The sequence below is a fragment of the Gracilinanus agilis genome, chromosome 6 (genome assembly GCF_016433145.1).
Source record: "Gracilinanus agilis isolate LMUSP501 chromosome 6, AgileGrace, whole genome shotgun sequence".
In the NCBI taxonomy this organism is placed as follows: Eukaryota; Metazoa; Chordata; class Mammalia; order Didelphimorphia; family Didelphidae; genus Gracilinanus; species Gracilinanus agilis.
Window position 1 is genome coordinate 134,564,171 of NC_058135.1, and position 14,389 is coordinate 134,578,559.

A 14,389-nucleotide genomic window follows, 5' to 3' on the forward strand; every position below is an offset into this window, starting at 1 on the left:
TATATGATTGAAACGGTATGTTACTTACACCCTAAGAAATGACAAATATAAGAAATAAGCAAAGGCTAAATTATCAGTTACTGTATACAAGTGATTCTTGAAGAGGTTCAGGTTCCTTCTGAAGTCCTTTCTACATGTGAGATTCATAAAAAAGCAAAAGAGAAAAGTAGGTGGAATGTGAAAGGAACAATAATGGTAGAAAAGAAAGTAAGCAAGTAGGAAGAAAAGAAGGGAGGAGGAAGAAGCCTTAATAAACATTTTAAAATATACCAAATAAAGTAGAAGGAAATTCAAACAAACAAGGAAGTTTTGTTATTATTACGTTTAATAAGTTTCATATACATCCCTCTTTCAGTTCTTTAATATATTAAAATACTTGTGTTTGTTGATTTTAATGAATAATAAAAAATCAAATTTTAAAGAAAGATGATTAGCCAAATTACAAAAAATAATTGAAAATTCAAATCATGACAAGCAGCCGATCAAATGAATGTGTGGCTGCGTGCATAAGCACTTGCATCTAGGACAAATGTAGCTAAAGAAGGCAAGGAGAAAAGACCATATATGGAAAATTATGTAGTGTTTTCAATGATCCAAAACTCTTTACTGACCCAGAAAGTCCATCTCTTTAACACCAATATTCTCCTTATAATTCTATACAGCTGCAAATAGATTCCCATGACTCCAGAAAAATCAGAATTCTAGGTAATCTAAAAATAAATGAAAAATGGAATAGTAGCTATAAACAGACAGAAGCATCCGAATGCCATTGATGGCATATATGCTGTCACCCGTCAAGGATTTGTAAGGTGGGGAAATAAGAGAAATAACATGTTTTTCAGTCATTCAGCTGTGTCCAATTCTAGCACATGGATAGATGCTTTCTGGAGGGAAACCTGCTCAATGTACTACAGGCCTACAATGTCTATAAGTAAAAAGGGTACCCAAACAAATGAAATTATACTTCTATTAAAGTAACTTTCGTATACTTGCAAAGCTAAAAAAAAAAAAAGAGGTAAATAATGTAACAAGCACAAAAACATTTTTATTATCTTGCAAAAATTATCTCTTACCAGATAAAAAGTTGAGTGGCAGCCTTCTTGGTACTAATCCCCTAGGATACTTAGTCCAGGCTTCCTCGTAAATTTTTAGGCGCTCTAACATATTGACTAAAGGGGGGGAAAAAGATTTTTGCAAATAAAAAATATACATTTGTATATTATTCCCAGTGAAAAAACATAAATGCTCCCAATATATATCAAACTAAATTGCAACATTTATAAGCAATACGACAATCCTTGTTGGAAATTTGTACACATTATGAAAGGATTTCTGCAATAGACATCATTTTTCAGTTAAGTTAATAAAATATATATTTAGCCAAGACAACTTTCAATCTACTGAGAACTATAAAAGTATTAAAATTTTACCTGGCTTGAGTGACTTTTCCAAGCCTTTGTAGTATGCCCAATTTTCAGGATTTCTCTCTTGTAAACCTCTATATACATCAGTAGCTTCTTCCAATCGGCATAGTTGTAATAGAAGTTCCCCTGAAAGTCATATTAATTCAATGTGTGAATCAGCAGCTTCCCTTTCAGTTAAACTTTTCCTTAAATATTCTTTTAAAATTGGATAACAATTTCAATTGTAATATATCAGTCACTGACACAATTTTATGGTCTATGATTTTATAGCTGTGTAAGACAAAATGTTCCTTAGCGCCCTTCAAAACAAATTAGATGCTTTCCACAATTAAATTATGCCAAATTATTTTTAATAGTAAATAGCTTATAAAATTGTTTACCTCCCTGAGTTCAATATATCCTAGCTTCAGTGTGCCTAGACATAGCTGTCAGGTCAAATATCATTTTCATCATGTCACTTGCTGTTCAAGGTCCTAAAGCAGTTACCTATCATGAAATAGACAGTAATTGTAAACTCTCAAATCAAGGCCCTCCATTAATTGGTCCTTTAGACTCCCAATAATTTCATGTCTAATCAAAGAAATTCCACTTTAACAATGAGATTCTACTTTCACATTTTACTCAGTGTGCTTCTGATTGTGTCCCCCACCACCAACTGTAATGTCTTTCCATCTATTTTCTGCTAATGCACATTTAACTATTCCTTCCATTTCTGACCCCAAATTCAGCTTCATTCAGCAACGAGTCTCCCTGACCTATCTGTTATTGTTGGGTCATTTCATTGTGTGACCCTGTACAGCATTTTCTCAGCAAAGTTATTAGAATGATTTGCTAATCCCATCTCATATGGATTAAAGCAAACAAAAATTAACTGACTTCCTAAGAGTCACACAGCTAGTGAGTATCTTAGACCGAATCTGAACTCAGATTTTCCTGACTCCAAGCCCAATATTCTATTCTAGCAGCCTGCAACCTGATCTGACCTACCTAACCCAAAGTTATTCATCTCTGTCAGCATTTTGGTTTTGTTTTGTTTTGAAAATATTAAAGCTTAATGGATGAAACACATAATCATTTACCATGCATTTATTTCTGTCCAACTAAACTTTTAGTTCCTACAGTAGTTTAAGGAAACAAGTGGGTTGTTTTAAGCAAGAAATCTCACTATATTCTTTAGAAATAAGAAAACTAAAGCATAGAAAGATTTAAGTGACTTAACTAAAATCACAGCAAAAAAACAAAACAAAACAAAAAAAAAACAACACACAGTAAATAGTAATCTTTATCTTTCCTTGCCTGAGTGGGTAGAAATCATCCAGGGCTACTTTAACTATTCCACTTTTCCTTCATATTTCTTTCAACTACACAAATATTTAAGTGCCTACAATGAGCAAGGCTCCTGCCCTGTGGTCCGTCTCTCCCCTAAGCCCAACTATTCTTACATTTCTTACTAACATCTTAAGCTGGCTATGGAGAGTGCTAAGGCACTTAATTAAGGCTTGCTGTAGAAAATAGTGCCTGTTATTACTCATATCCTACAATTGAGGAAACTGAGTCAGAAAAAGGTTAAGTGACTTGCAGTAAATGTCTGAGGTTATATCTGAACTCAGGCCTTGTAACTGTAGGCCCAGCACTCTATCATTTAGCCACCTAGCTACAATAGTAGTCCACCTAAGGATGAGACAACTTGTATTTGAATCTCTGTTCTTTTCTCAATGACCTTAGACAGATCTCTTGATTGACCCCAGAGAGCTGTGTCTTTTTCTTCAATTGTAAAAGGAGAGATTTGGACTAGATGAGTAGTTCCCAACCTGAGTATGAGTTTTTCCTTACACTTCATACCTAAATTTGTCTCTTTGCAAATTCTACCTATTACTCTAAACCTAAGTAAAGCAGAACAAAACCTCTGAGAGGGAGGGAAGAAAGGAGGAAGGAGAGGGACAGCTAGGTAGCACAGTAGATAAAGTGCCAGGTCTGAAGTTAGGAGGACCTGGGTTCAATCTGGCCTTAGATACTTCCTAACTATATGGCCTTAGGCAAATCAGGAAAGGAGGGAGAGGGAGGGAAGGAAAAAGGAAAATATTTTTTGCTGTTTGCCTGACTTTCTGGGAGGGGGAAGAGGAGATTCTAGAAGAAATTTTGGCAATTTAAAAACAAAACATATCAACAAAAACATTTGCATCTTCTATTGCACCACCTCACTTCAAATGCCCTATTGTGCTCCAAGGACTTTTTCAAATTGTCTATTTGGCTATTTTTCTCAAATTCACATTTACTGTAGTTACATATCAATATACAAATGTATTGGGAAACTTGTCTTCTGGAAAAGAATGTCTTTTATAATAACTGCATAGCTCTCTCTTTTTTAGTCAAATGCTATACATACAATGAATTGTCTCTTCCTCGTCTTTCCTTCCCCGTGCCTGTCCTTCATCCATCTGTTTCTTTTGTATCCTGAAAAGCCCATTTAGAGGAGCATAAATTCTAGTTCCTATGACTGTTATTGGAAGCCTCTCCATGAACACATAATTTTTAATTATTGCAGTACTTTGATGTAAAAACTTATTCATTAACAATTTTCCCAAAAGCGTGTATGTGTTTTTATATCTTTCATAACAATGTAGCAGCTACAACTGAACATGATGCTTCAGAGGTAAATTGAACAAAAGTGGAGTTCAATGGAACTCTCATCTCGCCAATCCTGGAAATTAGACCACTTATTGTAGCCCAGAATACTCTTTGCTATCTGCCTGGCTTTCTATAAGGTGGAGGAAGAGAAATTCCATAAGAAATTTGCATTAGATTTGTCACACAACAGCTACCACATCATACTGTTGACTTATATTGAGCTTGTGGGACACAACACCTCCCATCATCCCTGAATTTGTTGATGTTTTTTAACCCACATGTAAGACTTTATATTTGTTTTCATGTTGTTACGTCAACCCAGTCTGCACATTCTGTCAGAGCCAAAAATCAAAATGATCATGTCTATTGTACAAATAGATTCACAGTTCCCCTTTCTCTGGCCCAAGGGACTTTGGCTCACAAATGGAAAAACAATGGACTAGGTGATCATTAAGGCTTTCTCATTATTTCTGATGCTCAGAATCTTCTAAACAAACAAAAAAGGGTGGTAGTGGTAAAGAATCTCTTGGAAATTCATCATGTAATGGGATTGGGAGGTGTAGGACATCACAGGAATTTAGAGCAAGGCTAGAGAGCATCTCAGTGGTTATAAAATCCAATCTTCTAATTTTATAAAGAGAAAACGGAGGGAAAAAGAGGCAAGATAACTTGCTTAAAAGACTAAATCACCCACCTTTAACCATTGGCCTTTTAATTAAACTCTTATTGGCATATCTTTCTCCATATATTCTACCTTCTCACTTACATGTATAATAGCTCTTAATTCTACTAACAGTCCTCTATTATATTAAAGAAGAATGGGAACTTAGAGCCCTTGTAATTTTCTTCATTAGGATGTGTAAAGTATTAATATTTGTAAAATGAAAAATAAGACTACATTTGTATTACACTTCACTTGAAGTGTTTAAGAAATAATAACACATGGATTAATCAAGGCCATTTAAGGATTTAATCAGAGAATAATTAATACAATTACTAACAACAATATCACACCATTTTAATAACATTTTCATATTAGAAATATTTCACAAACATTACCTCATTTAATCTTCACTAACAGCCTTGGGATAGACTAGAATGATTATTAGCCTTTATTTTACAGTTTAGCAAAGTGGTGCTCAGAGAAGTAAAGCCACTGGCTGAATGTTCACCAGCTTAGAGTCAAATGTCCCATCTCCCATCCAATAGTCTGAGATGAGGAGTCTGGTAGCTGAAGCCAATCTTTGTATGGAATACACTGACTTGGAGAGGGGGAACCTGTGCTTTTTACCTCTGGCCTTTCCAGTGAGTACCCTAATCATCTATTTAAGAGGCACTTGATTAGTATCAACTATAAAAGCACCAAGCCCCCATAGTGCTTTCTCTTAAAACAACTCAAAGAATAAAACTAGTGATTAGTGAGCCACTTTATTAATCAACCCATTTATTTAAATGGGGGTGGGAGGGCATATTTCTATATAATATTGGAATTATTATTCAATAGAATTCATCTGTTACTCTATCTGGTCCTAAGAGAGAGGTCATAAATGAGATATAGAATAAGACATACATTTTTAGAACTAGCCAATATAGGAATTGGTTTTGCTTGACTAGAATAACTGTTATAAGGACTTTTTCTTTTCTCAAGTGGAGAGTGAGAGAGGAAGGTCTGAGACATTTTTTTTTTTTGATGCAGAAAAGCAATCAGAAGAAAGGCCAGAAAACAACACAGTAAAGTATGACAACTTTAAAAGCTACAGGATAAATTGATTATGCATACTTAAAAAGAAAAGCAAGCTGTTCATAAGAGTGATCTGCAGTTCATATACAAATCTCTTTGTCTTAAGTGATTATAGAAATGTCTATTTTATTTAGTTTTTAAGTTTAGAATAAAAATAAACTTCAAATGGTTATTTCCAAAACTGACTATTTTAAATTACTCTTTTAAATTATTAAGCAATTATTTCTCCCTGCTTTTCTTCCTCAGGTCCCACTAAAATAACGACAAGCAGTAATCAGAACCAGTTGCTGCTTAAAAATAGAGAAGGCTATATTGAAGTAAATGAATTTAGTGGGCTAGATTTCAATAAACCCAAAGATCCCCAACTCTTTGGGTAAAAACCCACTATCTGACAAGAACTACTGAGAAAATTGAAAAGCAGCCTGGCAGAAATTAGGTTTAGATCAAGGTTTCACACCATTTATAAAGACAAGTTCCAGCGAGATATATGACCAATAATTAGATACATAACAAATTAGATGAACAAGGAAAAAAATTATCCCTCAGATCTATGGATGGAGGAAGAGTTTGTGACCAAACAAAAGATCAGATCACAGAAGATAATATAGAACATTTTGGCTATATAAAATTGGGAAAAAAATTCACTGCAAACAAACAAAAAAAAAAAAGAAAGAAAGAAAGAAAAGGAATGAAGACAAGAAGAAAAACAACTGCTTGAACACATGGGTTGATGGAGATATTATTGGGGATGTAGATGCTAAACAATCACCCTAGTGCAACAATCAATAATATGGAAATAGGTCTTGATCAATGATACCTGTAAAATTAGTGGAATTGCGTGTTAGCTATGGGGAGGAGGGGAGAGTTTTGGGGAGAGGGAAAGAACCATATAACCATGTAACCATGGGAAAATATTCTAAATAAAAATAATAATAAACTAAAAAAAAAGGAAAAAATTCATTGCATAATAAGAGGAACTACTAACTGGGGGGGGGGGGATTTTTTGGCATCAAGTTTCTCTGATAAAGGTTATATTTCTAAGATATGTAAAGAACTAATTAAAATTTATAACAACAACAAAAAAATAAAAATAAATCTCATTTCCCGCTTGATAAATAGTAGTAGTGTCTATTATAGAAATGGATGTTGTCAAAAGCTTTTTCTGGGTATACTGACATAATTATGACTGTGTTTGTTTATTCTATTATTAATTTGGTCAATTTTACCTAGAGCTTTCTTAATATATTAAATCAACCCCATACTCCTACATGGTATAAATTCGACCAATTTATAATGTGTAATCTTGGCAATATATTGACAAAGCCTCTTTAAAAAAAATTTTTTTAATATCTGTAGCAATAGATATTAGGAATAGTTTTCTTCCTGTATATTCATTTATTTTAACTTTTCTGGTTTAGATATCAAGACTATGTTGGTATCATAAAATCTGATAGATCCAGATTTCTGTGAACAATTCATATAATACTGAATTCTTCTTTCATTGTTAAAAAGAATTCACTTGTAACTGTCTGGTTCTGAGAGGTGATGGACTTGGGATTCAGAATAAGACATAGTTTCAGACACAGCCAATGTGGGAGTTATTTTTGCCCAACTATACGTATTAATTACATGGATCTTTGTTTTTCTTTCTTTTTTTCTCCCAAACAGGGAAGGGAGTAGTGTGAGAAAGAGAAAGAAATTACAGAAGAAATAAAGAAAAAGAAAAGCATATCACTAAGGCGCCATTTTTAAAATATGCAGCAAAGAGAACGGAAATCAAAGAAAACACGAGAGCTCTGAAAGATAGAGACTGAACTTATTAAAGATACTGTAATAAGACCTACAGTTTCATGTAAAATCCTCTGTTAAATATGTATATGGAAATATCAATTTTATTTGGTGTTTTAAGTTCAGAATAAATCCATTTTTAAAATAGCCATTTATAAAATTCTCACAATATTTTGGTGGTGCAATGTATAAAAAGTGGATGGAAAATTTAAGTAATTTTATTAATAAACTACTTCCAAAATCCAGAACATTAATCTTCCTAATATTAAAAAACCAACTAAATAAATTGTATATAGCTTGTATAAAATTGTTTTTGGTCTCTTCTAGACACAATTAAATGCTAATGGAAATAACATTTTGAAAAAGATTACCTTTGGTTTCTTCAACAGCAAGTTTATCACATATCTGCTTTTCATAGGTTCCAAGGTGTTCCAATGCTTCTCTATAGAGCCCTGCTTCTCTCAGGACTTGATTTTGATATAAAAGAAGCTCACTATATTCATAATCCACTTTATCAGGAGATGTCTGAAGAATAGGAATATTAATATTTTATTATTTTTACACCAGAAAGCTCTACATTTACAAGATATATAGAAAAATAAGAGGATGAGGTTTTTATTAATAAATTGTATTTTTATACTTCAAGAATCTATAATTTCATCGTTAAGAATAATTCCACTTACCAACACAGTTGCAAACATTCAAAAGCTCCTCTATAATAGTTTTTAAGAGGTGATGTGACCAAAAATTATCACCCAACAGTCAAGCTGGCATCAAGCCTCTCCAAATTTAACTAACCAGGTCATCGGGCAACAGATACCATCACAGGTCCATAGTCAAAAGCTTTTTCAGCTTGGATTCAACAGGGTGAAGCTGTACTCTATGTTAACACAGCCTTCAATAGTTTGGGGTCACCTTCATGCCACAGTAAGGCATCCAGATAGAACTACTTGAAGAACCCAATTCTTCAAGTAGTTAAATCTGTATAGTACATTAACTTGATAAAATTTTAAACAATAACAAAACCTTAATGTGAGGCTTGTAAATTTTTATCCCTAATAATTACCTGCTGTGTTTTCCTAAATTCTTCTAAAATCTTTGCTGCCATTTCATAATCTTCTAATAAATGGTATGCAATAGCATAGCCAATCCATGAGGCTCTCTGTGCAGGTCGAAGTTGAAGTAACTGATACCTCGTTTCCTGAAAAACAGTTTTATCAATATTTCTTCTGTTGTTATTTTGATACTTAAAAGTACCATATATAGGCTACAATTTGTTGAGTTTGTGGCAAATACTTGGGGGTGGAAGGGGATGCATAAAGGAGTAAGGAGTAAAACAGTATCCAGTAACAGAAAAAGCAAGGTTTTTTGTCTGTATGAGAGCTATGGGAAAAGAAACATTTAAGAACTACATAAAACACACAAACTGCACAGGCTTCTCTGCATTAAAAAAAAAAAATTAAAGATTCTCACTAGAATATAAATAATTCAAAATATGAAATATATAGTTTTACATGTGACAGAATATTCAATCTTGATTCCTACATCCAATCTTTCTGAATAAAGAGGTAAGATGGTCAAAGTCAGTGCAATGGAAATACATACAAGAAACAAGAAACTAGTTTTGAAAAAACTTTCTGAAGGTTCACAGCAAATGGATAGTTTATTTAAACACTGAAGAAATGAACCTAACATAAATTAGAAGAGAATAATTACTGTACAGATCTCAATTTAATGTAAAAGCAAACTTATCAAAAACTAGGGTACTGAAATTTTGTCAAAGAATGTACAAAAATTTTACATCTGAGACCTGAATCACTAAGATCAATTTGTGAGGGTAAAGAATTTTAAAGCTACAAAAAGTGTAGGAAATAAATACAATGTCTATATGCTGTCAACAAAAAGCAACATCAACTTGGTACTTTGAGACCATAAATAGTCTTTTTTTTTTTTTTTTAAACCTTACCTTCCATCTTAGAATCAATACTGGGTATTGGTTCTAAGGCAGAGGAGCGGTAAGGGCTAGACCAGTGATGGGATACCTTTTGAGCTTGGGTATGTCGAAATTTGCCAAAAAAAACAAGCATAACTCGGATGGTGTGTCACTTCGAGAAAAAAAAAATCATAATTTTGCAATATTTATAGTTTAAAATAACAAAAATGTATAATTGTAATATATAACTGTATTTAATAAACCAAAATAGGTAAATTGATATAGGTAGAATCGTCATCTATAATGCACAGTGTCTGTACTACACTACAGCAAACGTTTCATCCTCGGCATGCGGCCCCATACTTCTATGTATGAGGCTGCGTGTCATAAAAAATGGCCACACGTGTTAGTGCTGACATGCATGTCATAGGTTTGCCATCACTGGACTAGCCAATGGGGGTTAAGTGACTTGCCCAGAGTCACACAGCTAGGAAGTGTTTGAGGCCACATTTGAACCCTGACTCTCAATCCACTACACTACCCAGTTGCCTCCTAAATAGTCCATTTTTATGTAACTGATGAAGTACAGCCTTCTGAAGTAATCTACAATTTGCCTTTAATTAAAAGTTATTCTAGTCAGATAAATATAGCCGATAGAGGAAAAAGATCAAAATAAAAAGATTTCAAAATTCTATTCCGAAGAAAATAAATAATAGAACTAATTACAATGAGGGTAGCATCATTTTGCCGTTATAAATGCATATACATACTTACTTTATTATACACTTACCCTATAACCCTCAAGGTCCCTCATCTGAATCTGTAATAAAGAGAGGTCCCTTAAGATCTGAAGATTGTCTTTATCCCATTTTAGTGCATTTCTATAACACTTGATAGCTTCATCATACTTCTTGTCTGACCTTTGCAGAAGACCATAAACATGCCAACCTAAAGGAGCTAGTTAAGGCCACTACAGAACTTAAAAGTGAAAAGGAGACATTATAAAACTGTACTTTTCAAGATATTATATGAACTAGAGTGAATCATCTATAATATGATCTTACAAAAATACTAGCACAGCTAACATTTATATAGTGTTTTAAGGTTTATAAAGAGCTTTACATATTCTATGATATGTTAATCCTCATAATAGCCTGTGAAGCAAGTAGTATAGATATCACTGTCCTCATTTTACAGATAAACTGAGGCTAAGTAATATTTTAAGTGACTTTCTCATGGTCACACAAGTGACCTTAAGTGTCTGAGGAAGGATTAAAATCTTGCTATTATCTTACTTTAAGTCAATCTTTTAACTACAATATGCTGTATGAATTCATTAGTCAAACTGCTGTGTCTGAAATGGTAAGAAAAATCCTAACAAGGCAATAATAAGTCAATTCAACTAAGTTAATTACAAAGTAAAATCTACTTAATACTTATTTAAAAACAATGTTTTATTTCTTGTGTGCATCCCATAGCATCAAAGATTGACTAGTAGAAATATAAAGACATTTTCATTTCTTTCCTCATTCGTTTACAGTTAGTATTTTTTCTATCTACTATCTAAATATCAAAATTCTACCTACTGATCATAAATAAGCATAATAATCAATATGATGACATCTTTGGTTGAATGTAAAGAACTTCTATATCTACTATATAGGATGCCAAAAAAGTATATATACCTATAAATTTTTTCACTTTTATAGAGCAAAAATGGAGACAGAGGAACTATTACTCCTGACCATTTTCTTATTAAAGTCCATCTTAAAAAGGATACACACATGGCTTTTCAAATCGTTTCTTAAGCCTCTACGAACCAGTTCATATGCCTCTTCTTTCTTTCCCAAGCAGTTCAATGTTAGTCCCTTCATGGCCAGAGTTTCTAAAGAAAGAAGATCAAATAAGGATTGAAAAAAAAAAAAAAAAGAAACCAACAGAGCCAAAAGACAATTGTGAGAACACATAGAGAATGATAGGCAATGAGTAAAAAGGTGGGGAAGATATCAAAATTGCAGGAGGAAGGAACAGGAATCAAACCATATTAATACCTCCCCCAAAAAGGTGACCAAGAAAATATTAGCAATTAACAAACAATACATCTACTCTCCCATTTACAGAAACTTTTTATTGAATCATCTATATGTTAATCAAGGGTCCCCTTAATGGAGTTATTAGTAGGGAACAAACAGGTTTTTACACAAGTAATATTTAACAATAGGTCAACAACCATATCATTACCATTTCACAATTGGCTGAAAATTTTAGATAGTATAGGATTCCATTAAGCTGTTTTTTGGTTATGAAAAAGATAAATATTTGATTTAGTACAGGAAGAGACTTAAAAACTCTCACCCAAATCATTTGAGATTCTTTGAAATACATGATAGAAATAAGCCTAATCAAGAATCCTCTGATCATAAACAGGAGAACAACAAAATTGAGCAATAAAAAGTTGCATGATTATTATAGTGGGAGAAAGATATCTACTGCAGAATTCAAGCTGAAAAGAGTTTTCTTTTTGGATGGTGAGATCCTTCAAATGCTTCTGTTCACAGATAACAATGTGTTCATTGCATGAAAACCTTGAAACAAACACTTCTGAACCAGAAATCTAAAACCACTAAAAAAAGTTTGGCTTAACTGTCCATACACATAAGACTAAGTGGATAAAAAAAAGTATTGTCCAAATTATGAATTATTTTGGATGGAAATTTATAGAACTTGTCCATATAAGTTAGGCTTAGAACTGAACAGAAGGAGGATGAGATGGCTTGATTTGGGAAAATTACAAAGCTTTCTTAATGACTTCAATTTTCCCATGGAAACAAATGTCCATCTTTTAAATACTGGCATTATTACCACTGCACACCTAGCAGATTGACCAATATGTCAGTAAAGGAAAATAATAAATGTTGGAAGTGATGTGGCAAAATTGGGACACTTATGCATTCCTGGTGGAGTTGTGAATCGATCCAACCATTCTGGAAGGGAATTTGGAGTTATGCCCAAAGGGCTTCAAAAGAATGCATGTGCTTTGATAAAGCAATACCATTACTGGGTTTGTACCCCTAAGGGATTAAAAAAAATGTCTGCACAGCAATTTCTACAGCCATGTTCTTTGTGGTGGCAAAATTGGAAAACGAGGAGGGTATCACTCAATTGGGGAATAGCTGAACAATTGTTATGTGATGGTGATGGAATATTATTGTGCTAAGGAAATGATGAATTGCTTGATTTCTATAAAAACTGGGAAGACCTCCATGAACTGATGTGAAGTGAAATGAGCAGAACGAGGAGAACACTGTACACAATAACTTAAACATTATGGGATGATCAAATGTAATAGACTTTGCTATAAATTGCAATACAATGATCCAGGACAATCCCAAGGGAAATATGGGAAAGAATGCTTTCCACATCTGGAGAAAGAACTGTGGGAGTAGCAACACAGAAGAATATGATTTATCGCTTGTTTATATGGGTATATGATTTGGGGTTTTGGTTGTAAAAGATTACTTTATTACAAAACTAATATGGAAATAGGTACTGAGTGATAATACATGTATAACTCAGTGGAATTGCTTGTCAGCTCTGGGAGGCAGAAGAGAAGAGGAGGGAGAGAACATAAATCATGTAACCATGGAAAAATACTTAAAAATAAAATTTTAAAAATAAAAATTTCAGAAGGTATGACTACTTGAAAATAATAATAAATCAAAAAATAAATGCTGGCATTATATCACCACTGCTATATGACATTCAGACATGCAATACAACATTCTCCAAAGATTTAATAATTAATGCTACTCAAAAGTCAATGGGAGATGTGTATGAGTTTGAGCAGGCAGCAACATATAACCAACAAAGAACTTAAAATAAGAATAGGACTAAAATATACCATCAATTAATCTACAATAGGAAGAAAAGACAAGCTGTCATGGGCAAGCAATGAAAATAGGACATCCAGAGCGATCCACTGGTACCTTGACATCTGAAGAAAGCTAAGAATGCTTTCACCTCCTGTGATGAACTTACAGGAGGACATGGAAAGAAGGGCTTGGAGGAGCTGTGATCTGCATCCCTGGAGGAACTCACAGATCTACTTGAACATTAGACTTGAGTACAAGCTATCTTGAAAGTCTTAGTGCAGTTTTAAGCTTTAGAGACTTAAGACTTCTGGTACATCCTGTGTATAAAGTACAAATGGCAAAAGGCTAAAATTTTAAGATTTGAGTTCAGGAGACAGGGAAATATCAGGTGCACGAAGAAAATCTAAATACAGAGGAAAGTAATCAATATGATTTTCATTATGTAGAAATAGAATAAAATAAATGTGTGGTAACAGAATCATCAATATAGAGCTACTAATCATCTGGGCCATCTAATCCAATCTTTTCATTTTATAGAGAAGAAAACAGTTCTAAGGAAGTTAACTGGCTCATACATAGGAAAATAGGTAGAATGATTCAGAGGAAGGATTTCAACCCAGGATCTCTGACTATAGATCAAGTTCTCTTTAAATAGCACCACATGCCTCCTGCTATGGGATAGAATCAACAGAAGTAGGCTATGTCACTAATTAAGAAAACAAAAAATTATGTTGTTTTGTATTTTTTAAATACATTTCCCAATTACATTTTAATTTGGTTAAGGGTGGTGGGCACTTGTATCTGAAAATTTGACATCTTGGACCTACATAGTCAACAAGCATTTATTAACTGTCATATGATATTATTTACTGATATAAGAACACGTAAATCTTGTAGCACTACAATTGGGGTCTGTCACAAAACCACTATATGCATGAAATTTCTTTATAATGAGACCCTATGATATGTCAGTAACTTAATTTCTGAAAAGTGTCTAGGATCA

General features: G+C 33.3%; 1 protein-coding gene across 1 annotated transcript in view; it reads right to left on the reverse strand.

Annotated features, from left to right (window-relative positions):
- The window catches only part of NAA15 (N-alpha-acetyltransferase 15, NatA auxiliary subunit), a 70,210-nt gene that overhangs the window by 33,393 nt on the left and 22,428 nt on the right, over window positions 1–14,389 (reverse strand). Inside the window, exons 4-9 of the mRNA XM_044681708.1 lie at window positions 11,295–11,399; window positions 10,305–10,462; window positions 8,648–8,782; window positions 7,953–8,106; window positions 1,431–1,550; window positions 1,074–1,169 (exon numbers count right to left, since the gene is read on the reverse strand). Coding sequence (XP_044537643.1) covers window positions 1,074–1,169; window positions 1,431–1,550; window positions 7,953–8,106; window positions 8,648–8,782; window positions 10,305–10,462; window positions 11,295–11,399 — 768 coding nt within the window. The remainder of the gene's footprint in view (window positions 1–1,073; window positions 1,170–1,430; window positions 1,551–7,952; window positions 8,107–8,647; window positions 8,783–10,304; window positions 10,463–11,294; window positions 11,400–14,389) is intronic.